General features: G+C 39.7%; 1 protein-coding gene across 1 annotated transcript in view; it reads left to right on the top strand.

The window, feature by feature from the left end:
• The window catches only part of LOC115149450 (collagen alpha-1(XVIII) chain-like), a 113,920-nt gene that overhangs the window by 63,946 nt on the left and 26,123 nt on the right, over positions 1 to 23,851 (top strand). Inside the window, exons 9-16 of the mRNA XM_029692321.1 lie at positions 481 to 507; positions 18,013 to 18,075; positions 18,810 to 18,887; positions 19,017 to 19,073; positions 19,250 to 19,378; positions 22,606 to 22,659; positions 22,778 to 22,813; positions 23,191 to 23,316. Coding sequence (XP_029548181.1) covers positions 481 to 507; positions 18,013 to 18,075; positions 18,810 to 18,887; positions 19,017 to 19,073; positions 19,250 to 19,378; positions 22,606 to 22,659; positions 22,778 to 22,813; positions 23,191 to 23,316 — 570 coding nt within the window. The remainder of the gene's footprint in view (positions 1 to 480; positions 508 to 18,012; positions 18,076 to 18,809; positions 18,888 to 19,016; positions 19,074 to 19,249; positions 19,379 to 22,605; positions 22,660 to 22,777; positions 22,814 to 23,190; positions 23,317 to 23,851) is intronic.

Here is a 23,851-nt window from a genome sequence, read left to right as displayed (position 1 = left end):
AGAGTATGAAAAGCTGTCATCAAGGCAAAGGGTGGCTACTTTAAAGAATCTCAAATCTAAAAAACTTTTTTGGATACTATATGAGTTATTTCATAGTTTTGATGTCTTCACTATTATTCTATAATGTAGAAAATAGTAAAAATAAAGAAAAACCCTTGAATGAGTAGGTGTGTCCAAACCTTTGACCGGTACTGTACAGTGTTTAACTGCTATATTGTAATTATTTCGTCACCATGGCCTATTTATTGTCTTACCTCCCTTATCCTACCTCATTTGCACACACTGTATATAGACTTTTTTCTACTGTATTATTGACTGTATGTTTGTTTTACTCCATGTGTAACTCCGTGTTGTTGTATGTGTCGAACTGCTTTGCTTTATCTTGGCCAGGTCGCAGTTGTAAATGAGAAGTTGTTCTCATCTAGCCTACCTGGTTAAACAAATGAAAATACTGTACACATGTGGTTTTGTGTTCTCTAGGGCAGTGGAGGGATAGACGGAAACCCTGTGAGTATTCTTCATACGTGTCATTGTTCATTGTGACTTATCTTTCATTCCTTAGGACTTCAAATATTCATCATTACTAGACTTAAACATCTCTGAGCTGAGATCACTATAGGACTACTGCATTGTGGGAATTATAGTTTTATTCAATTGCTAACAAGCATCGGTCAGTATTGAAGCCACTTTCTTTCTTTTTTTTACTCGTCACATAGTCTGCATTACCAACATGCATCTTGGCCAAACAGTTCATCTCACCTCCAAAACTCACTCAAACAACCAAAACACTTCCTACATATCTCAAAGTAAGCTCGTTCGACCATAACACTGGCAACAATTCTCACTCAGAAAGCATACATTGTCACTCATAACGCACTGACCTAAAAAACACTAACACTGAGCATTACATACATTATTAACTTTTCTCTTTGAAGTTTGAATGATTTTTTCACATAAATCCGTATTTCATTATAGAATAAGAATTATACCTAGTAGAAAGAGGAGGAAGGGAAGCGCTACTAAGGTACACAATAGTAAATGTTGGTAGACAAGAAGGTGCTCTTTGGTAAAAGGGGTGAGTTGGTCATCAAAAAGAGAGGAGGACCAAGGCACTCTTCATATAATTACTTAAAATGTCTTTATTAGTATGGCATGTTCAATAGAAACAATGTTTTTAAAAATCCGACGCGTTTCGGCTGCATGGCCTTCGTCAGGGAGTTCAAAGAAATAATACAATGTTCTCTTTTTAACAGCTTTTCCAATTAGCCCTAATTTGAAGAGGGAGTGGTTACAAGATTGATTGGACACACCTAGTAAGCAATACTATACACACTTTAAAGTGAAATGCTGTAGCTATGTTATCATACAAATACAACTCCAAGCTAGAAGTATCAGAACACTTCGAAAGGTAGTTCTAACCTTAAATATGGCTGGGAGAAGTGTCAAGAATAAGAAAGCAATATATTCCATAGTACACTAGAACACAGCAAAACATGAACAACAAGAGTCTAAACATAGCTGATGGCAATTGAGCAAAAATCCACTAGATGACAGCAAATGGACCCATCACAACCCCACAGGAAGGGTGAGAAATCCATATCTTCATTTAAACCCGGGTATTTAGTGGCCTGTAGTTCGTAAATCCAAAAACTGTGCCTTTGGTTATAACTGTTTAAGACGGTCCCCTTTTCTAATAGAGGCCGGAATATGATCAATACCCATAGGTTGTAGGGAGGCAGGGTTGCCATGGTGTAAGGACGTGTAGTGCCTTGCCATGGGGTAGTCGTCATTGTCTACCTGTATGGCGTACTTGTGTTCCGCTAGGCGATCTTGAAGGCGTCTCTTTGTCCGTCCAATGTAGAACACCTTGCACTGTGGACATTCCAATCTATAGATGACATGAGTGGTTTTGCAGTTAATGAAATGCTTGACGTAATACTCCATTTTGGAAGCTGTATCAACAAAATATTTTTTCTGTGCAGTATTTCTGCAATGGTTGCACTGGTTACATTTAAAAGAGCCCTTGGGTTTGTGGCCAAGCCAAGTTTTTTGAGAGTCACCCAGAAGATAACTGTGGACTAAGAATAATACCTTTTCACTTTATTGACTGTACTAAAGTATATGTATCAGAATGAATCAGAAATGCAGCTAAAGCCTTTATTTTACTTGTGAAAATTGTAAAGTTGAAACAAAAAAAATAATTCCTGAAATTCCAATAATAATAATGAAAAACAAACATCAACATGTATAGTATAATCACTCATACTGTACAGTACTGTGATGGTTCTAGTTCTCATCAACATGTATAGTATAATCACTCATACTGTACAGTACTGTCAGGGTTCTAGTTCTCATCATGTCTAGTATAATCACTCATACTGTACAGTACTGTGAGGGTTCTCATCAACATGTATAGTATAATCACTCATACTGTACAGTACTGTGAGGGTTCTCATCAACATGTATAGTATAATCACTCATACTGTACAGTACTGTGAAGGTTCTAGTTCTCATCATGTATAGTATAATCACTCATACTGTACAGTACTGTGAGGGTTCTCATCAACATGTATAGTATAATCACTCATACTGTACAGTACTGTGAGGGTTCTAGTTCTCATCAACATGTATAGTATAATCACTCATACTGTACAGTGCTGTGAGGGTTCTAGTCCTCATCAACATGTCTAGTATAATCACTCATACTGTACAGTACTGTGAGGGTTCTAGTTCTCATCAACATGTGTAGTATAATCACTCATACTGTACAGTACTGTGAGGGTTCTCATCAACATGTATAGTATAATCACTCATACTCTACAGTACTGTGAGGGTTCTGGTTCTCATCAACATGTATAGTATAATCACTCATACTGTACAGTACTGTGAGGGTTCTCATCAACATGTATAGTATAATCACTCATACTGTACAGTACTGTGAGGGTTCTAGTTCTCATCAACATGTCTAGTATAATCACTCATACTGTACAGTACTGTGAGGGTTCTCATCAACATGTATAGTATAATCACTCATACTGTACAGTACTGTGAGGGTTCTCATCAACATGTCTAGTATAATCACTCATACTGTACAGTACTGTGAGGGTTCTCATCAACATGTATAGTATAATCACTCATACTGTACAGTACTGTGAGGGTTCTAGTTCTCATCAACATGTATAGTATAATCACTCATACTGTACAGTACTGTGAGGGTTCTAGTTCTAATCAACATGTACAGTATAATCACTCATACTGTACAGTACTGTGAGTGTTCGAGTTCTCATCAACATGTATAGTATAATCACTCATACTGTACAGTACTGTGAGGGTTCTAGTTCTCATCAACATGTATAGTATAATCACTCATACTGTAGAGTACTGTGAGGGTTCTAGTTCTCATCAACATGTATAGTATAATCACTCATACTGTACAGTACTGTCAGGGTTCTCATCAACATGTATAGTATAATCACTCATACTGTACAGTACTGTGAGGGTTCTAGTTCTCATCAACATGTCTAGTATAATCACTCATACTGTACAGTACTGTGAGGGTTCTCATCAACATGTATAGTATAATCACTCATACTGTACAGTACTGTCAGGGTTCTCATCAACATGTATAGTATAATCACTCATACTGTACAGTACTGTGAGGGTTCTAGTTCTCATCAACATGTCTAGTATAATCACTCATACTGTACAGTACTGTGAGGGTTCTAGTTCTCATCAACATGTCTAGTATAATCACTCATACTGTACAGTACTGTCAGGGTTCTCATCAACATGTATAGTATAATCACTCATACTGTACAGTACTGTGAGGGTTCTGGTTCTCATCAATATGTCTAGTATAATCACTCATACTGTACAGTACTGTGAGGGTTCTGGTTCTCATCAACATGTATAGTATAATCACTCATACTGTACAGTACTGTGAGGGTTCTGGTTCTCATCAACATGTATAATATAATCACTCATACTGTACAGTACTGTGAGGGTTCTCATCAACATGTATAGTATAATCACTCATACTGTACAGTACTGTGAAGGTTCTAGTTCTCATCATGTATAGTATAATCACTCATACTGTACAGTACTGTGAGGGTTCTCATCAACATGTATAGTATAATCACTCATACTGTACAGTACTGTGAGGGTTCTAGTTCTCATCAACATGTATAGTATAATCACTCATACTGTACAGTGCTGTGAGGGTTCTAGTCCTCATCAACATGTCTAGTATAATCACTCATACTGTACAGTACTGTGAGGGTTCTAGTTCTCATCAACATGTGTAGTATAATCACTCATACTGTACAGTACTGTGAGGGTTCTCATCAACATGTATAGTATAATCACTCATACTCTACAGTACTGTGAGGGTTCTGGTTCTCATCAACATGTATAGTATAATCACTCATACTGTACAGTACTGTGAGGGTTCTCATCAACATGTATAGTATAATCACTCATACTGTACAGTACTGTGAGGGTTCTAGTTCTCATCAACATGTCTAGTATAATCACTCATACTGTACAGTACTGTGAGGGTTCTCATCAACATGTATAGTATAATCACTCATACTGTACAGTACTGTGAGGGTTCTCATCAACATGTCTAGTATAATCACTCATACTGTACAGTACTGTGAGGGTTCTCATCAACATGTATAGTATAATCACTCATACTGTACAGTACTGTGAGGGTTCTAGTTCTCATCAACATGTATAGTATAATCACTCATACTGTACAGTACTGTGAGGGTTCTAGTTCTAATCAACATGTACAGTATAATCACTCATACTGTACAGTACTGTGAGTGTTCTAGTTCTCATCAACATGTATAGTATAATCACTCATACTGTACAGTACTGTGAGGGTTCTAGTTCTCATCAACATGTATAGTATAATCACTCATACTGTAGAGTACTGTGAGGGTTCTAGTTCTCATCAACATGTATAGTATAATCACTCATACTGTACAGTACTGTCAGGGTTCTCATCAACATGTATAGTATAATCACTCATACTGTACAGTACTGTGAGGGTTCTAGTTCTCATCAACATGTCTAGTATAATCACTCATACTGTACAGTACTGTGAGGGTTCTCATCAACATGTATAGTATAATCACTCATACTGTACAGTACTGTCAGGGTTCTCATCAACATGTATAGTATAATCACTCATACTGTACAGTACTGTGAGGGTTCTAGTTCTCATCAACATGTCTAGTATAATCACTCATACTGTACAGTACTGTGAGGGTTCTAGTTCTCATCAACATGTCTAGTATAATCACTCATACTGTACAGTACTGTCAGGGTTCTCATCAACATGTATAGTATAATCACTCATACTGTACAGTACTGTGAGGGTTCTGGTTCTCATCAATATGTCTAGTATAATCACTCATACTGTACAGTACTGTGAGGGTTCTGGTTCTCATCAACATGTATAGTATAATCACTCATACTGTACAGTACTGTGAGGGTTCTGGTTCTCATCAACATGTATAATATAATCACTCATACTGTACAGTACTGTGAGGGTTCTCATCAACATGTATAGTATAATCACTCATACTGTACAGTACTGTGAAGGTTCTAGTTCTCATCATGTATAGTATAATCACTCATACTGTACAGTACTGTGAGGGTTCTCATCAACATGTATAGTATAATCACTCATACTGTACAGTACTGTGAGGGTTCTAGTTCTCATCAACATGTATAGTATAATCACTCATACTGTACAGTGCTGTGAGGGTTCTAGTCCTCATCAACATGTCTAGTATAATCACTCATACTGTACAGTACTGTGAGGGTTCTAGTTCTCATCAACATGTGTAGTATAATCACTCATACTGTACAGTACTGTGAGGGTTCTCATCAACATGTATAGTATAATCACTCATACTCTACAGTACTGTGAGGGTTCTGGTTCTCATCAACATGTATAGTATAATCACTCATACTGTACAGTACTGTGAGGGTTCTCATCAACATGTATAGTATAATCACTCATACTGTACAGTACTGTGAGGGTTCTAGTTCTCATCAACATGTCTAGTATAATCACTCATACTGTACAGTACTGTGAGGGTTCTCATCAACATGTATAGTATAATCACTCATACTGTACAGTACTGTGAGGGTTCTCATCAACATGTCTAGTATAATCACTCATACTGTACAGTACTGTGAGGGTTCTCATCAACATGTATAGTATAATCACTCATACTGTACAGTACTGTGAGGGTTCTAGTTCTCATCAACATGTATAGTATAATCACTCATACTGTACAGTACTGTGAGGGTTCTAGTTCTAATCAACATGTACAGTATAATCACTCATACTGTACAGTACTGTGAGTGTTCTAGTTCTCATCAACATGTATAGTATAATCACTCATACTGTACAGTACTGTGAGGGTTCTAGTTCTCATCAACATGTATAGTATAATCACTCATACTGTAGAGTACTGTGAGGGTTCTAGTTCTCATCAACATGTATAGTATAATCACTCATACTGTACAGTACTGTCAGGGTTCTCATCAACATGTATAGTATAATCACTCATACTGTACAGTACTGTGAGGGTTCTAGTTCTCATCAACATGTCTAGTATAATCACTCATACTGTACAGTACTGTGAGGGTTCTCATCAACATGTATAGTATAATCACTCATACTGTACAGTACTGTCAGGGTTCTCATCAACATGTATAGTATAATCACTCATACTGTACAGTACTGTGAGGGTTCTAGTTCTCATCAACATGTCTAGTATAATCACTCATACTGTACAGTACTGTGAGGGTTCTAGTTCTCATCAACATGTCTAGTATATTCACTCATACTGTACAGTACTGTCAGGGTTCTCATCAACATGTATAGTATAATCACTCATACTGTACAGTACTGTGAGGGTTCTGGTTCTCATCAATATGTCTAGTATAATCACTCATACTGTACAGTACTGTGAGGGTTCTGGTTCTCATCAACATGTATAGTATAATCACTCATACTGTACAGTACTGTGAGGGTTCTGGTTCTCATCAACATGTATAATATAATCACTCATACTGTACAGTACTGTGAGGGTTCTAGTTCTCATCAACATGTATAGTATAATCACTCATACTGTACAGTACTGTGAAGGTTCTAGATCTCATCAACATGTATAGTATAATCACTCATACTGTACAGTACTGTGAAGGTTCTAGTTCTCATCAACATGTATAGTATAATCACTCATACTGTACAGTACTGTGAGGGTTCTAGATCTCATCAACATGTATAGTATAATCACTCATACTGTACAGTACTGTGAGGGTTCTAGTTCTCATCAACATGTATAGTATAATCACTCATACTGTACAGTACTGTGAGGGTTCTAGTTCTCATCAACATGTATAGTATAATCACTCATACTGTACAGTACTGTGAGGGTTCTCATCAACATGTATAGTATAATCACTCATACTGTACAGTACTGTGAGGGTTCTCATCAACATGTATAGTATAATCACTCATACTGTACAGTACTGTGAGGGTTCTCATCAACATGTATAGTATAATCACTCATACTGTACAGTACTGTGAGGGTTCTCATCAACATGTATAGTATAATCACTCATACTGTACAGTACTGTGAGGGTTCTCATCAACATGTATAGTATAATCACTCATACTGTACAGTACTGTGAGGGTTCTAGTTCTCATCAACATGTCTAGTATAATCACTCATACTGTACAGTACTGTGAGGGTTCTCATCAACATGTATAGTATAATCACTCATACTGTACAGTACTGTGAGGGTTCTCATCAACATGTCTAGTATAATCACTCATACTGTACAGTACTGTGAGGGTTCTCATCAACATGTATAGTATAATCACTCATACTGTACAGTACTGTGAGGGTTCTAGTTCTCATCAACATGTATAGTATAATCACTCATACTGTACAGTACTGTGAGGGTTCTAGTTCTAATCAACATGTACAGTATAATCACTCATACTGTACAGTACTGTGAGTGTTCTAGTTCTCATCAACATGTATAGTATAATCACTCATACTGTACAGTACTGTGAGGGTTCTAGTTCTCATCAACATGTATAGTATAATCACTCATACTGTAGAGTACTGTGAGGGTTCTAGCTCTCATCAACATGTATAGTATAATCACTCATACTGTACAGTACTGTGAGGGTTCTAGTTCTCATCAACATGTATAGTATAATCACTCATACTGTACAGTACTGTCAGGGTTCTCATCAACATGTATAGTATAATCACTCATACTGTACAGTACTGTGAGGGTTCTAGTTCTCATCAACATGTATAGTATAATCACTCATACTGTACAGTACTGTCAGGGTTCTCATCAACATGTATAGTATAATCACTCATACTGTACAGTACTGTGAGGGTTCTGGTTCTCATCAACATGTCTAGTATAATCACTCATACTGTACAGTACTGTGAGGGTTCTGGTTCTCATCAACATGTATAGTATAATCACTCATACTGTACAGTACTGTGAGGGTTCTAGATCTCATCAACATGTATAGTATAATCACTCATACTGTACAGTACTGTGAGGGTTCTAGATCTCATCAACATGTATAGTATAATCACTCATACTGTACAGTACTGTGAGGGTTCTAGTTCTCATCAACATGTATAGTATAATCACTCATACTGTACAGTACTGTGAAGGTTCTAGATCTCATCAACATGTATAGTATAATCACTCATACTGTACAGTACTGTGAGGGTTCTCATCAACATGTATAGTATAATCACTCATACTGTACAGTACTGTGAGGGTTCTGGTTCTCATCAACATGTATAGTATAACCACTCATACTGTACAGTACTGTGAGGGTTCTAGTTCTCAACAACATGTCTAGTATAATCACTCATACTGTACAGTACTGTGAGGGTTCTAGTTCTCATCAACATGTATAGTATAATCACTCATACTGTACAGTACTGTGAGGGTTCTAGTTCTCAACAACATGTCTAGTATAATCACTCATACTGTACAGTACTGTGAGGGTTCTAGTTCTCATCAACATGTATAGTATAATCACTCATACTGTAGAGTACTGTGAGGGTTCTAGTTCTCATCAACATGTATAGTATAATCACTCATACTGTACAGTACTGTCAGGGTTCTCATCAACATGTATAGTATAATCACTCATACTGTACAGTACTGTGAGGGTTCTAGTTCTCATCAACATGTCTAGTATAATCACTCATACTGTACAGTACTGTGAGGGTTCTCATCAACATGTATAGTATAATCACTCATACTGTACAGTACTGTCAGGGTTCTCATCAACATGTATAGTATAATCACTCATACTGTACAGTACTGTGAGGGTTCTAGTTCTCATCAACATGTCTAGTATAATCACTCATACTGTACAGTACTGTGAGGGTTCTAGTTCTCATCAACATGTCTAGTATAATCACTCATACTGTACAGTACTGTCAGGGTTCTCATCAACATGTATAGTATAATCACTCATACTGTACAGTACTGTGAGGGTTCTGGTTCTCATCAATATGTCTAGTATAATCACTCATACTGTACAGTACTGTGAGGGTTCTGGTTCTCATCAACATGTATAGTATAATCACTCATACTGTACAGTACTGTGAGGGTTCTGGTTCTCATCAACATGTATAATATAATCACTCATACTGTACAGTACTGTGAGGGTTCTCATCAACATGTATAGTATAATCACTCATACTGTACAGTACTGTGAAGGTTCTAGTTCTCATCATGTATAGTATAATCACTCATACTGTACAGTACTGTGAGGGTTCTCATCAACATGTATAGTATAATCACTCATACTGTACAGTACTGTGAGGGTTCTAGTTCTCATCAACATGTATAGTATAATCACTCATACTGTACAGTGCTGTGAGGGTTCTAGTCCTCATCAACATGTCTAGTATAATCACTCATACTGTACAGTACTGTGAGGGTTCTAGTTCTCATCAACATGTGTAGTATAATCACTCATACTGTACAGTACTGTGAGGGTTCTCATCAACATGTATAGTATAATCACTCATACTCTACAGTACTGTGAGGGTTCTGGTTCTCATCAACATGTATAGTATAATCACTCATACTGTACAGTACTGTGAGGGTTCTAGTTCTCATCAACATGTATAGTATAATCACTCATACTGTACAGTACTGTGAGGGTTCTAGTTCTAATCAACATGTACAGTATAATCACTCATACTGTACAGTACTGTGAGTGTTCTAGTTCTCATCAACATGTATAGTATAATCACTCATACTGTACAGTACTGTGAGGGTTCTAGTTCTCATCAACATGTATAGTATAATCACTCATACTGTAGAGTACTGTGAGGGTTCTAGTTCTCATCAACATGTATAGTATAATCACTCATACTGTACAGTACTGTCAGGGTTCTCATCAACATGTATAGTATAATCACTCATACTGTACAGTACTGTGAGGGTTCTAGTTCTCATCAACATGTCTAGTATAATCACTCATACTGTACAGTACTGTGAGGGTTCTCATCAACATGTATAGTATAATCACTCATACTGTACAGTACTGTCAGGGTTCTCATCAACATGTATAGTATAATCACTCATACTGTACAGTACTGTGAGGGTTCTAGTTCTCATCAACATGTCTAGTATAATCACTCATACTGTACAGTACTGTGAGGGTTCTAGTTCTCATCAACATGTCTAGTATAATCACTCATACTGTACAGTACTGTCAGGGTTCTCATCAACATGTATAGTATAATCACTCATACTGTACAGTACTGTGAGGGTTCTGGTTCTCATCAATATGTCTAGTATAATCACTCATACTGTACAGTACTGTGAGGGTTCTGGTTCTCATCAACATGTATAGTATAATCACTCATACTGTACAGTACTGTGAGGGTTCTGGTTCTCATCAACATGTATAATATAATCACTCATACTGTACAGTACTGTGAGGGTTCTCATCAACATGTATAGTATAATCACTCATACTGTACAGTACTGTGAAGGTTCTAGTTCTCATCATGTATAGTATAATCACTCATACTGTACAGTACTGTGAGGGTTCTCATCAACATGTATAGTATAATCACTCATACTGTACAGTACTGTGAGGGTTCTAGTTCTCATCAACATGTATAGTATAATCACTCATACTGTACAGTGCTGTGAGGGTTCTAGTCCTCATCAACATGTCTAGTATAATCACTCATACTGTACAGTACTGTGAGGGTTCTAGTTCTCATCAACATGTGTAGTATAATCACTCATACTGTACAGTACTGTGAGGGTTCTCATCAACATGTATAGTATAATCACTCATACTCTACAGTACTGTGAGGGTTCTGGTTCTCATCAACATGTATAGTATAATCACTCATACTGTACAGTACTGTGAGGGTTCTAGTTCTCATCAACATGTCTAGTATAATCACTCATACTGTACAGTACTGTGAGGGTTCTCATCAACATGTATAGTATAATCACTCATACTGTACAGTACTGTGAGGGTTCTCATCAACATGTCTAGTATAATCACTCATACTGTACAGTACTGTGAGGGTTCTCATCAACATGTATAGTATAATCACTCATACTGTACAGTACTGTGAGGGTTCTAGTTCTCATCAACATGTATAGTATAATCACTCATACTGTACAGTACTGTGAGGGTTCTAGTTCTAATCAACATGTACAGTATAATCACTCATACTGTACAGTACTGTGAGTGTTCTAGTTCTCATCAACATGTATAGTATAATCACTCATACTGTACAGTACTGTGAGGGTTCTAGTTCTCATCAACATGTATAGTATAATCACTCATACTGTAGAGTACTGTGAGGGTTCTAGTTCTCATCAACATGTATAGTATAATCACTCATACTGTACAGTACTGTCAGGGTTCTCATCAACATGTATAGTATAATCACTCATACTGTACAGTACTGTGAGGGTTCTAGTTCTCATCAACATGTCTAGTATAATCACTCATACTGTACAGTACTGTGAGGGTTCTCATCAACATGTATAGTATAATCACTCATACTGTACAGTACTGTCAGGGTTCTCATCAACATGTATAGTATAATCACTCATACTGTACAGTACTGTGAGGGTTCTAGTTCTCATCAACATGTCTAGTATAATCACTCATACTGTACAGTACTGTGAGGGTTCTAGTTCTCATCAACATGTCTAGTATATTCACTCATACTGTACAGTACTGTCAGGGTTCTCATCAACATGTATAGTATAATCACTCATACTGTACAGTACTGTGAGGGTTCTGGTTCTCATCAATATGTCTAGTATAATCACTCATACTGTACAGTACTGTGAGGGTTCTGGTTCTCATCAACATGTATAGTATAATCACTCATACTGTACAGTACTGTGAGGGTTCTGGTTCTCATCAACATGTATAATATAATCACTCATACTGTACAGTACTGTGAGGGTTCTAGTTCTCATCAACATGTATAGTATAATCACTCATACTGTACAGTACTGTGAAGGTTCTAGATCTCATCAACATGTATAGTATAATCACTCATACTGTACAGTACTGTGAAGGTTCTAGTTCTCATCAACATGTATAGTATAATCACTCATACTGTACAGTACTGTGAGGGTTCTAGATCTCATCAACATGTATAGTATAATCACTCATACTGTACAGTACTGTGAGGGTTCTAGTTCTCATCAACATGTATAGTATAATCACTCATACTGTACAGTACTGTGAGGGTTCTAGTTCTCATCAACATGTATAGTATAATCACTCATACTGTACAGTACTGTGAGGGTTCTCATCAACATGTATAGTATAATCACTCATACTGTACAGTACTGTGAGGGTTCTCATCAACATGTATAGTATAATCACTCATACTGTACAGTACTGTGAGGGTTCTCATCAACATGTATAGTATAATCACTCATACTGTACAGTACTGTGAGGGTTCTCATCAACATGTATAGTATAATCACTCATACTGTACAGTACTGTGAGGGTTCTCATCAACATGTATAGTATAATCACTCATACTGTACAGTACTGTGAGGGTTCTAGTTCTCATCAACATGTCTAGTATAATCACTCATACTGTACAGTACTGTGAGGGTTCTCATCAACATGTATAGTATAATCACTCATACTGTACAGTACTGTGAGGGTTCTCATCAACATGTCTAGTATAATCACTCATACTGTACAGTACTGTGAGGGTTCTCATCAACATGTATAGTATAATCACTCATACTGTACAGTACTGTGAGGGTTCTAGTTCTCATCAACATGTCTAGTATAATCACTCATACTGTACAGTACTGTGAGGGTTCTCATCAACATGTATAGTATAATCACTCATACTGTACAGTACTGTGAGGGTTCTCATCAACATGTCTAGTATAATCACTCATACTGTACAGTACTGTGAGGGTTCTCATCAACATGTATAGTATAATCACTCATACTGTACAGTACTGTGAGGGTTCTAGTTCTCATCAACATGTATAGTATAATCACTCATACTGTACAGTACTGTGAGGGTTCTAGTACTAATCAACATGTACAGTATAATCACTCATACTGTACAGTACTGTGAGTGTTCTAGTTCTCATCAACATGTATAGTATAATCACTCATACTGTACAGTACTGTGAGGGTTCTAGTTCTCATCAACATGTATAGTATAATCACTCATACTGTAGAGTACTGTGAGGGTTCTAGCTCTCATCAACATGTATAGTATAATCACTCATACTGTACAGTACTGTGAGGGTTCTAGTTCTCATCAACATGTATAGTATAATCACTCATACTGTACAGTACTGTCAGGGTTCTCATCAACATGTATAGTATAATCACTCATACTGTACAGTACTGTGAGGGTTCTAGTTCTCATCAACATGTATAGTATAATCACTCATACTGTACAGTACTGTCAGGGTTCTCATCAACATGTATAGTATAATCACTCATACTGTACAGTACTGTGAGGGTTCTGGTTCTCATCAACATGTCTAGTATAATCACTCATACTGTACAGTACTGTGAGGGTTCTGGTTCTCATCAACATGTATAGTATAATCACTCATACTGTACAGTACTGTGAGGGTTCTAGATCTCATCAACATGTATAGTATAATCACTCATACTGTACAGTACTGTGAGGGTTCTAGATCTCATCAACATGTATAGTATAATCACTCATACTGTACAGTACTGTGAGGGTTCTAGTTCTCATCAACATGTATAGTATAATCACTCATACTGTACAGTACTGTGAAGGTTCTAGATCTCATCAACATGTATAGTATAATCACTCATACTGTACAGTACTGTGAGGGTTCTCATCAACATGTATAGTATAATCACTCATACTGTACAGTACTGTGAGGGTTCTGGTTCTCATCAACATGTATAGTATAACCACTCATACTGTACAGTACTGTGAGGGTTCTAGTTCTCAACAACATGTCTAGTATAATCACTCATACTGTACAGTACTGTGAGGGTTCTAGTTCTCATCAACATGTATAGTATAATCACTCATACTGTACAGTACTGTGAGGGTTCTAGTTCTCAACAACATGTCTAGTATAATCACTCATACTGTACAGTACTGTGAGGGTTCTCATCAACATGTCTAGTATAATCACTCATACTGTACAGTACTGTGAGGGTTCTCATCAACATGTATAGTATAATCACTCATACTGTACAGTACTGTGAGGGTTCTAGATCTCATCAACATGTCTAGTAAAATCACTCATACTGAACAGCACTGTGAGGGTTCTAGTTCTCCCTCTCTCCTGCATTTGGCCACAAGTTCTCATCAACATCATATCTTATGTCTTCTCTGGCGATGCATCTTGTAAAGTATCTTGTGGAATGTCTAATCCAACCCTGGCAGTCTTCAGGAGAAGTGTCTCCACACCCTGGCAGTCTTCAGGAGAAGTGTCTCCACACCCTGGCAGTCTTCAGGAGAAGTGTCTCCACACCCTGGCAGTCTTCAGGAGAAGTGTCTCCACACCCTGGCAGTCTCCAGGAGAAGTGTCTCCACACCCTGACAGTCTTCAGGAGAAGTGTCTCCACACCCTGGCAGTCTTCAGGAGAAGTGTCTCCACACCCTGGCAGTCTTCAGGAGAAGTGTCTCCACACCCTGACAGTCTTCAGGAGAAGTGTCTACACACCCTGACAGTCTTCAGGAGAAGTGTCTCCACACCCTGGCAGTCTTCAGGAGAAGTGTCTCCACACCCTGGCAGTCTTCAGGAGAAGTGTCTCCACACCCCACATTCATGGCATCCAGTAAGGTCATCTGGTCATGTGGATGGTGGTCATAAACCTTCCACCTCCACGCAGAGAAAAACTCCTCTATGGGGTTTAGGAAGGGGGAGTATGGAGGCAGGAATAGTACTGACATCCTGGGATGTGCAGTAAACCAGTCTGTGACTGCAGCAGAGTGGTGGAATGCCACATTATCCCACACAACAACGAAGGTAGGGGAGTTTCTTGCCCCGCTCTCCTCCGCTGGCACAAGTCCATTATGCAGGTCATCCAGAAAATAAATGAGCCTCTCTGTATTGTAGGGGCCAATGAGTGTTTTGTGTAACAGCAAACCATCATTGGACAGTGATGCACACATTGATGTTAGCTCCTCTCTGGCCTGGGACATCCACGGTTGCTCTCTGTCCAATCACATTTCTTCTCCTGTGGCGTGTTTTTGCCAGGTTGAATCCAGCTTCATCCACAAAGATGAATGTATGTACAGTTTGCATGGCTTCCATCTCCATTACTCTCTAAAATACAGTAAATCCACAGTTTTACAGTACCTTACATTATGCATAGCTGTGTATGTATCCTGTTTGGTTATTGAACAGACATCTTACCTGGACATACTGATACCGGAGTTCTTTCACACGTTCACTGTTTCTCTCAAAGGGTACAACTGCTTCATCCTTATTTTATGTTTCTCTAAGACTCTGGCAATTGTTGTTGTGCTGACCGTATTCACATTCCCAAAAGTGATATTGTCTGCCAGCACTCTGTCCAGAATTTACCACAGTTTTATAGCATTTTTGCCAATTACCATGTCAACAATGTCAATTTCCTGCAGATCTGATAATATTCTGCCTCTCCCTCCTGTGGGAGGCAACCTTTTGGATCCTACTGAAAAAAACTAAACAACCAATATATTTCAAAGTGTCAGTACATGTAAAAATGTGAACATACTGTATTGTACTGTAATATGTAGTTCAATTATTTCACCTGCTGTTTTGCCGGAAGATTTGTACTATTGATGCAACTGTTGCAGGTTTGGTTGCACCCTTAAACCGGCCTCTCTCAAAGAGAGACCCTGGTTTACATCATCATCATCATCAGAGACCACCGCTCTTGGTCTTCCTCTCCTATGTCCTCCACGCTTTCTCCCTCTCCCTGCCACTCTTTCCCCACCAACCTGTCTTCCTTGATCCATGTTTCCAAACTAAATCATTCCGAAGCCGTCCTCTTTTGTCTGTTTGGTAAAGAGACTAAAAACAGGACGCTTGGGTAGGCAATCAGCTGTGTTTGGAATGATTAAACATTCTGCTGAGATTTTCTATATGTTTCAATCTGGTTACTGCAGAAATGCACGACATTTGCCATCGTTCTGTTTTGAATGTGTTTTTAACAGTTTTGGAAACATTGTGTTAGCGTTTGAAAACATGTGCTGCAAATACAGAGTTTTGCAGGTGGTGGAGTATGAATGAAAAAATTGTTTGTGGATTTCAGAGAATGTGGTCATTGAATGCATTTTGTGTGAAAGGAATTAAAATGATTCACAGTTTGGTTCACATACACTTCTGTTTCGCTGACTCTTTGAAGAGTTTTGACAATGTGACTTCAGTTTTGACCAATGCATGTTAGCAATTGAAAAAAACTGTAAACAATTTTTCTATACAATAATGTACAGAGTAGTTCCAGTATTGTGTTTTATTCTGAATCTCCAACCAATAGGCCCTACAGTACACACTACATAACAGAGACTTGACTCTGTTGTTCTGCTATATACAATAACTCCCACACTCTCTCTCTATCTCAAGAACACAAATATGCTCATTCCACTGTAAACACACCACAGCTTTTTAGGCGCACACAACCGATACCTCACATGTGTACACCAGACCCAGTCCCTAAGCTAGCTATGGAGGAAAGTGGGATGCAGTCATTTGGAAATGTTTTACAAAAATGAGGAAAGTTGAGTCATTGTTTATTTACAACTCACGTCCCTGGACGTCAGAGATGAGCGATGGAGAGGGGATCTTCTACGGTGGTCCCTCTAGGGGTCTTTGATCTGCTTCTGTGCGTTTCGATTGGTGAAACGAGAGCACCTGCCCACCTGTGGGCTTGATCAACTCTGAAGCCCAGGTCCTGACCTCTGTGTGAAGAGATATGTGGTGCTGCTCACACATGTGGGATACATCTGTATGGGGTTCTGTGTGTGTGCGTGTACGTGTCTGTGTCTGTCTGTGTGTGTGTGTGCGTGTGCGTGTGTGTGTCTTTGTGTGTGTGTCTGTGTGTGTGCGTGTGCGTGTGCGTGCGCGCGTGCCTGTGTCTGTGCGTGTGTGTGTGCGTGCGCGCGTGCCTGTGTGTGCGTGTGTGTGTGTGTGTGTGTGTCATAAAGGTGCTTCAGAGAGGGATTAGATAACTGTTATAGTGAGAACCGGGTGGATGATCTTTTTGAACATTGTGTTTTATGGAGTGATATAACTCTGGAAGGAAGGGCCACACATCAATCCAGTCTTCAACTCCTGTCAGTCCACCAATCATTGTTAGACAGTCTACTGTAACTGTACACGACCCATGTGGATATCTTCATATGTTTTAACCCGTCAGCCATTTCTCATGTTGATAATCCTCACTTGCTGTGTTTCCTACCACAGGGAGAAACTGGAGTTCAGGGATTCCCAGGCTTGCCAGGAGATCCTGGTCCCAAAGGAGACAAGGTGCAACATCACATACTGTCTAACCTCCTTTCACTGCTGCAGACGGTATATGACGTTCTAGTGGCCTACAGGTTTTAGCTCCACTATCGATGAATAGTTCAGCGGTACTCTACTTTATTGCAAATGTTTTGCTCTGGCCCAAACACCAACATCAAGGGCTGGCGATGAATTACATCAAGGGCTGGCGATGAATTACATCAAGGGCTGGTGATGAATTACATCAAGGGCTGGTGATGAATTACATCAAGGACTGGTGATGAATTACATCAAGGGCTGACGATTAATTACATCAAGGGCTGACGATTAATTACATCAAGGACTGGCGATTAATTACATCAAGGGCTGGCGATGAATTACATCAAGGGCTGGCGATGAATTACATCAAGGGCTGACGATTAATTACATCAAGGGCTGGCGATTAATTACATCAAGGACTGGCGATGAATTACATCAAGGGCTGGCGATTAATTACATCAAGGACTGGCGATTAATTACATCAAGGACTGGCGATTAATTACATCAAGGGCTGGCGATGAATTACATCAAGGGCTGGCGATGAATTACATCAAGGGCTGGCGATGAATTACATCCGGTGTGTTAGTGCTGGGCCAGAACTAAAATGTGCATTATCCAACAAGGGTCCCCCAGGATTGGATTGAGAAACACTGTTGTACTTGGTTGTTGTGTTTGACCCTTGACCCTGGATTGTGTGTGTGTGTTGTTGACCCCTGAAGGGTGATCCTGGAGTGGGCAAACCTGGTCCTCCCGGACCTGCTGGGCCACCGGGTCGACCCAATTCATCCAGATCCCCGGTATGTAGTGTGGAATGAACCACACGTGGATGTGAATAGATGGATGGTAGAATTAGTTGGACGATTGATTTGGTTGTTTTCGTTGATTCATCAGTTCATTCATTCATTGTAAGCGTTTGTGGTTTGCAGGATGGTGTGGACGGCTCAGGCTTTGAGTACTTTGACGGAGACACAGAGATTATGACAGTGAGTGGTCATCCTTTTCAAAACTCTAGAATCCACCTGCTGTTGTTCTGCTCTCTGACTATAGCCACAAACACCATTTGGGTACACATAAGTTAGCATTAGCATTTATGCATTATGACAGATGTATCGTGTTATTTTGTTAGCGTGAATGTTATTGATTTATTTTCTTCATCCAGGGTCCTCCTGGTCCACCTGGTCCTCCAGGGCTTCCTGGGGCCCCAGGTTCATCTGAGGGCCTCTCTGCATCCCCTGGGGCTCCCGGGAAAAATGGGAAGGATGGAGAGATGGGTAAACCTGGACTGCCTGTGAGTCACCAAACACATCACTGAAACTCCATCAAATCAAATCCAATTTTATTAGTCACAAGGGCCGAATACAACAGGTGTAGACGTTACAGTGAAATGCTTACTTACAAGGTATTAGGTATTATAGGTATTATATTCTGGTCCTGTCAGAGGCCTATAAGGCAGATGGTTCTGGGTCTTGTGATGTGTGTGTGTGTGTCTGCGTGCGTGCGTGCGTGCGTGCGTGCGTGCGTGCGTGCGTGAGCTTTGCAAATTCATTTCTTAGAACAAAGCGTTGTCCAGATAATCAAAATAATTAAACCCCCAGGTGTCTGCCAGATAATCAAATTAATTAAACCCCCAGGTGTCTGCCAGGTAATCAAATTAATTAAACCCCCAGGTGTCTGCCAGATAATCAAATTAATTCAACCCCCAGGTGTCTGCCTGATAATCAAATTAATTCAACCCCCAGGTGTCTGCCAGGTAATCAAATTAATTAAACCCCCAGGTGTCTGCCAGATAATCAAATTAATTCAACCCCCAGGTGTCTGCCAGATAATCAAATTAATTCAACCCCCAGGTGTCTGCCAGTTAATCAAATTAATTCAACCCCCAGGTGTCTGCCAGATAATCAAATTAATTAAACCCCCAGGTGTCTGCCTGATAATGAAATTAATTAAACCCCCAGGTGTCTGCCAGTTAATCAAATGAATTAAACCCCAGGTGTCTGCCAGTTAATCAAATTAATTAAACCCCCAGGTGTCTGCCTGATAATCAAATTAATTAAACCCCCAGGTGTCTGCCTGATAATCAAATTAATTAAACCCCCAGGTGTCTGCCTGATAATCAAATTATATAAACCCCCAGGTGTCTGCCTGATAATCAAATTATATAAACCCCCAGGTGTCTGCCGGATAATCAAATTAATTAAACCCCCAGGTGTCTGCCTGATAATCAAATTAATTAAACCCCAGGTGTCTGCCAGTTAATCAAATTAATTAAACCCCCAGGTGTCTGCCTGATAATCAAATTAATTAAACCCCCAGGTGTCTGCCGGATAATCAAATTAATTAAACCCCCAGGTGTCTGCCGAATAATCAAATTAATTAAACCCCCAGGTGTCTGCCGGATAATGAAATTAATTAAACCCCCAGGTGTCTGCCGGATAATGAAATTAATTAAACCCCCAGGTGTCTGCCAGATAATCAAATTAATTAAACCCCCAGGTGTCTGCCAGATAATCAAAATAATTAAACCCCCAGGTGTCTGCCAGATAATCAAAATAATTAAACCCCCAGGTGTCTGCCAGATAATCAAATTAATTAAACCCCCAGGTGTCTGCCAGATAATCAAAATAATTAAACCCCCAGGTGTCTGCCAGATAATCAAAATAATTAAACCCCCAGGTGTCTGCCAAAGGTTTGTCAAGCCCAGTAGCAACCTTCATGCAACCTTTTAGCACAGCTCTACCAAGAAATTCCTGGAAACCATTTGAATATCCCATATTTCCCCCACAACCCAGCAATTTCTTCTGCTTGCTTAAACCCAGAAGGTTCTGAAGGCCCAATGTTTTGTGAGTGATTGAACGGACGACTGAGGCACCCAGAGTAGCTGTCACCATGGTGAGGTCACCACGGAGCTGGACCCTGGTGACATCGATCTGGCTGCCTTGACAACGTGTATTGCTTTTGATGATGCCCTGTGGTGATTTGGGGGAGGAGGGCTGTAGACAGAGGCATGGAGGCATGACGTGTGCCTAAATATTACAGCTTTATTTTTAACTGTTTCAAAAAGTGCATTGAAATTTTTGTTAACGACCGATGTGGTTATATAACCATTATATAACCCCTATACTGAAGGTTAAAACCCTGTCTTAAGCACGTTTGTAAATGTGAAAAAGAAGGGACGTTTTATTAGTGTTGCATATTTGTTACTCAATCTAGAAGGAACACAGGAGTGACATCACTTAGATACCAGCTCTTTGAAGTTCTCTTTTGGAGCGCTGTGTGTCACCCAGCCTTTTAACCAAGCTGTAAAAGGAGCTCTGTGTTTATAAGCAAGTCTGCTCCCCTTTGCAACGGTAACCAGAATCCCAGCCAGCGTCCCTCGTCCCTCTCTCTCTCTGTGGTCGAGCCTGCACCACACAATAGAAGCTGCCTAGCCTTCCCCTCCTTAGAACATGTGCACAGCTCTGACATCTCACCTGCTCAAAGCCAGGGACCTTGATTCACAGAGCACTATGGGAATTCCAACCCTCCGTGTTTGACAGATCAGGTCAAAGTCGGTGTTATCCAATGATACAGAGTCAGGTCTTTTTTTCAGCCCCGGATCGGAGGTAGCTGATTGGTTAATCTGATCCTAGATCTGTGGTTAAAGGGGATTTGTGTACCGAGACAGTGTTGACAGTTGCCCCTGTTATAATGCATTCCCAGTTCCTAACTTCCCACAGAGACTTAATTACTTGGCTTGGCTCCAGACAGCCTGTCATACTGTAGCTACAGATTGTTTGACTGTTTCATCAAACTATACGGCTGTTGTGTGTCAAATCCACCCCAACATGTACTCCAATCAACCTCCTCTTTCGTGAACGACAGGGATTTCACAACACGTCACAATCTATTTCATGGGATTTGACAGTGTTCATGCCTACTTTCCCAGGGGTGAGGTATTGCTTAACAGCCTGAATGACAGATTACAGAATGTTATTGCTGAGGTCAATGATCTCTCGCCTAATCTGTTGAGAAACCATTTTAAGTTTGTTTCACGATACGATTCACAAAGTACAATAAGACCATTAACAATGGACCAATGGAGACAAAGATCTTTAGAGTCTCATATGGAAAGGTTAAGAAGCCATGAATCAGCAATGTAATCTTCACTCAGTGAGCTAATGGCTTTCTGACTGCAGCTGGACAAAAATCCTCACGTGGTCTCTCCCATAGCTGCATCGTTGGGGAAAATCTTGCCTTTTGACATGGGAATGCATGAGGCTTTCACTAACTGTGTGAAAGGATTACATACAGGACATTGATCTAATCTTAGTTGTCATCGTTGAAACTATGAATTGAGTTCTGGCTCTTCTGAATAGATAATTATTTGTAAATTAGCAGGTGTAATAAATCTACAGTCTTGCTGTGCTGTCCAATCAGACACTTCTCAGCCAAATAGAACCTCTTTGTGATCCCGTACTAGACAGAAATTCATTACGCCCAAACACATCTGATCTAAGTGATTGTTCTATTTCCCAGGGGGTTGATGGGAATGATGGGTACCCTGGTCCAGCTGGCGAGAGAGGAGAGAAGGTACGACCGATGGATGTAGACCTCTGATATCCTGTGTAGTGATTGTTAAATAAAGAAAAGAAATAGGGCTTCTTGAAGAACATTGGATTTCATTTGATTGAAAGATTTTCTTTGACAGGGTGAGCCGGGTCTGAGCGGAACACATGGACCAAAGGTACAGTTTGAGTCATGGAAATCTATTACTCCCCAACCTAGAAGTGACCCTAAAAACCACAACTGCTTTTAACCACTAATCATCCCAAACACAGCTGGTCCCCACATATGAAGCCAGGGATAATTACTGCTAATAACCAGAACCAAATAAATAGAAGACTGTATGCTCCAAAATCAACCTCTAGTCCCTTCTCAATCAGTGGATGCAGATCTGAAGGAAAAGATTGGTCTAAGCTACTGTGATGCCTTCACCTAGCCTTCCAATGGGCTTAGTGGGAGTCTCCTTCATAATACTTAGACCCATCCTGTTCCTTCACATATGCAAAAAAATGTTGCTTGAGGAGGTTATTGGACTGAACCATTGTGTTTCTCTCCTAGGGGGAGCCAGGTGCTGCAGGGTTCCCAGGTCTGCCCGGCTCAGAGGGACCAGAGGGGAAGCCGGGTCTGAGGGGGCCCCCTGGGCTACCGGGACCCCCAGGACGGGGCTTCAGCTTGGACCTGGAGGTATGATTTCACTCACTCAGCTCTCCTGTCTGTCAGAGGGTCAACAACATACTGTACATGATGTAACAATGGCACCAGAGAAGAAGGCTGACGTTTCCCCAACCGATTGTGTTTTTGTTTGTTTGTTTATTTGCGTTGTTTGTAACTTATTATTTTTTACTTATTTTGTACATAATATTGCAGCTACCGTCTCTTATGACCGAAAATAACTTCTGGACATCAGAACTGTGATTACTCACCACGGACTGGCAGAATCTTTTTTTTCCTTTAACGAGTCTGATGCGAACGATATACTGCTTTCTCGGGAACAGGCCCCGATCTCTGTGATTTGCATGAAGAGGAGGCAGAGAAAAAGGGGCCGGAGGGCGGGGCTGCTTTCTGAGAATTCGTAGGCGATCAAATAAACCTCCACTTCCTTCCATTCTGCTAGCAAACGTGCAATCTTTGGAGAATAAAATTGATGAACTACGTGGAAGATTAAACTACCATCAGGACATTCAAAACTGTAATATCTTATGCTTCACGGAATCGTGGC

Source organism: Salmo trutta, chromosome 2 (genome assembly GCF_901001165.1).
Source record: "Salmo trutta chromosome 2, fSalTru1.1, whole genome shotgun sequence".
Classification (NCBI taxonomy): Eukaryota; Metazoa; Chordata; class Actinopteri; order Salmoniformes; family Salmonidae; genus Salmo; species Salmo trutta.
Note: the sequence above shows the minus strand (reverse complement) of the source record. Positions and strands in the feature narration are given on the sequence as shown.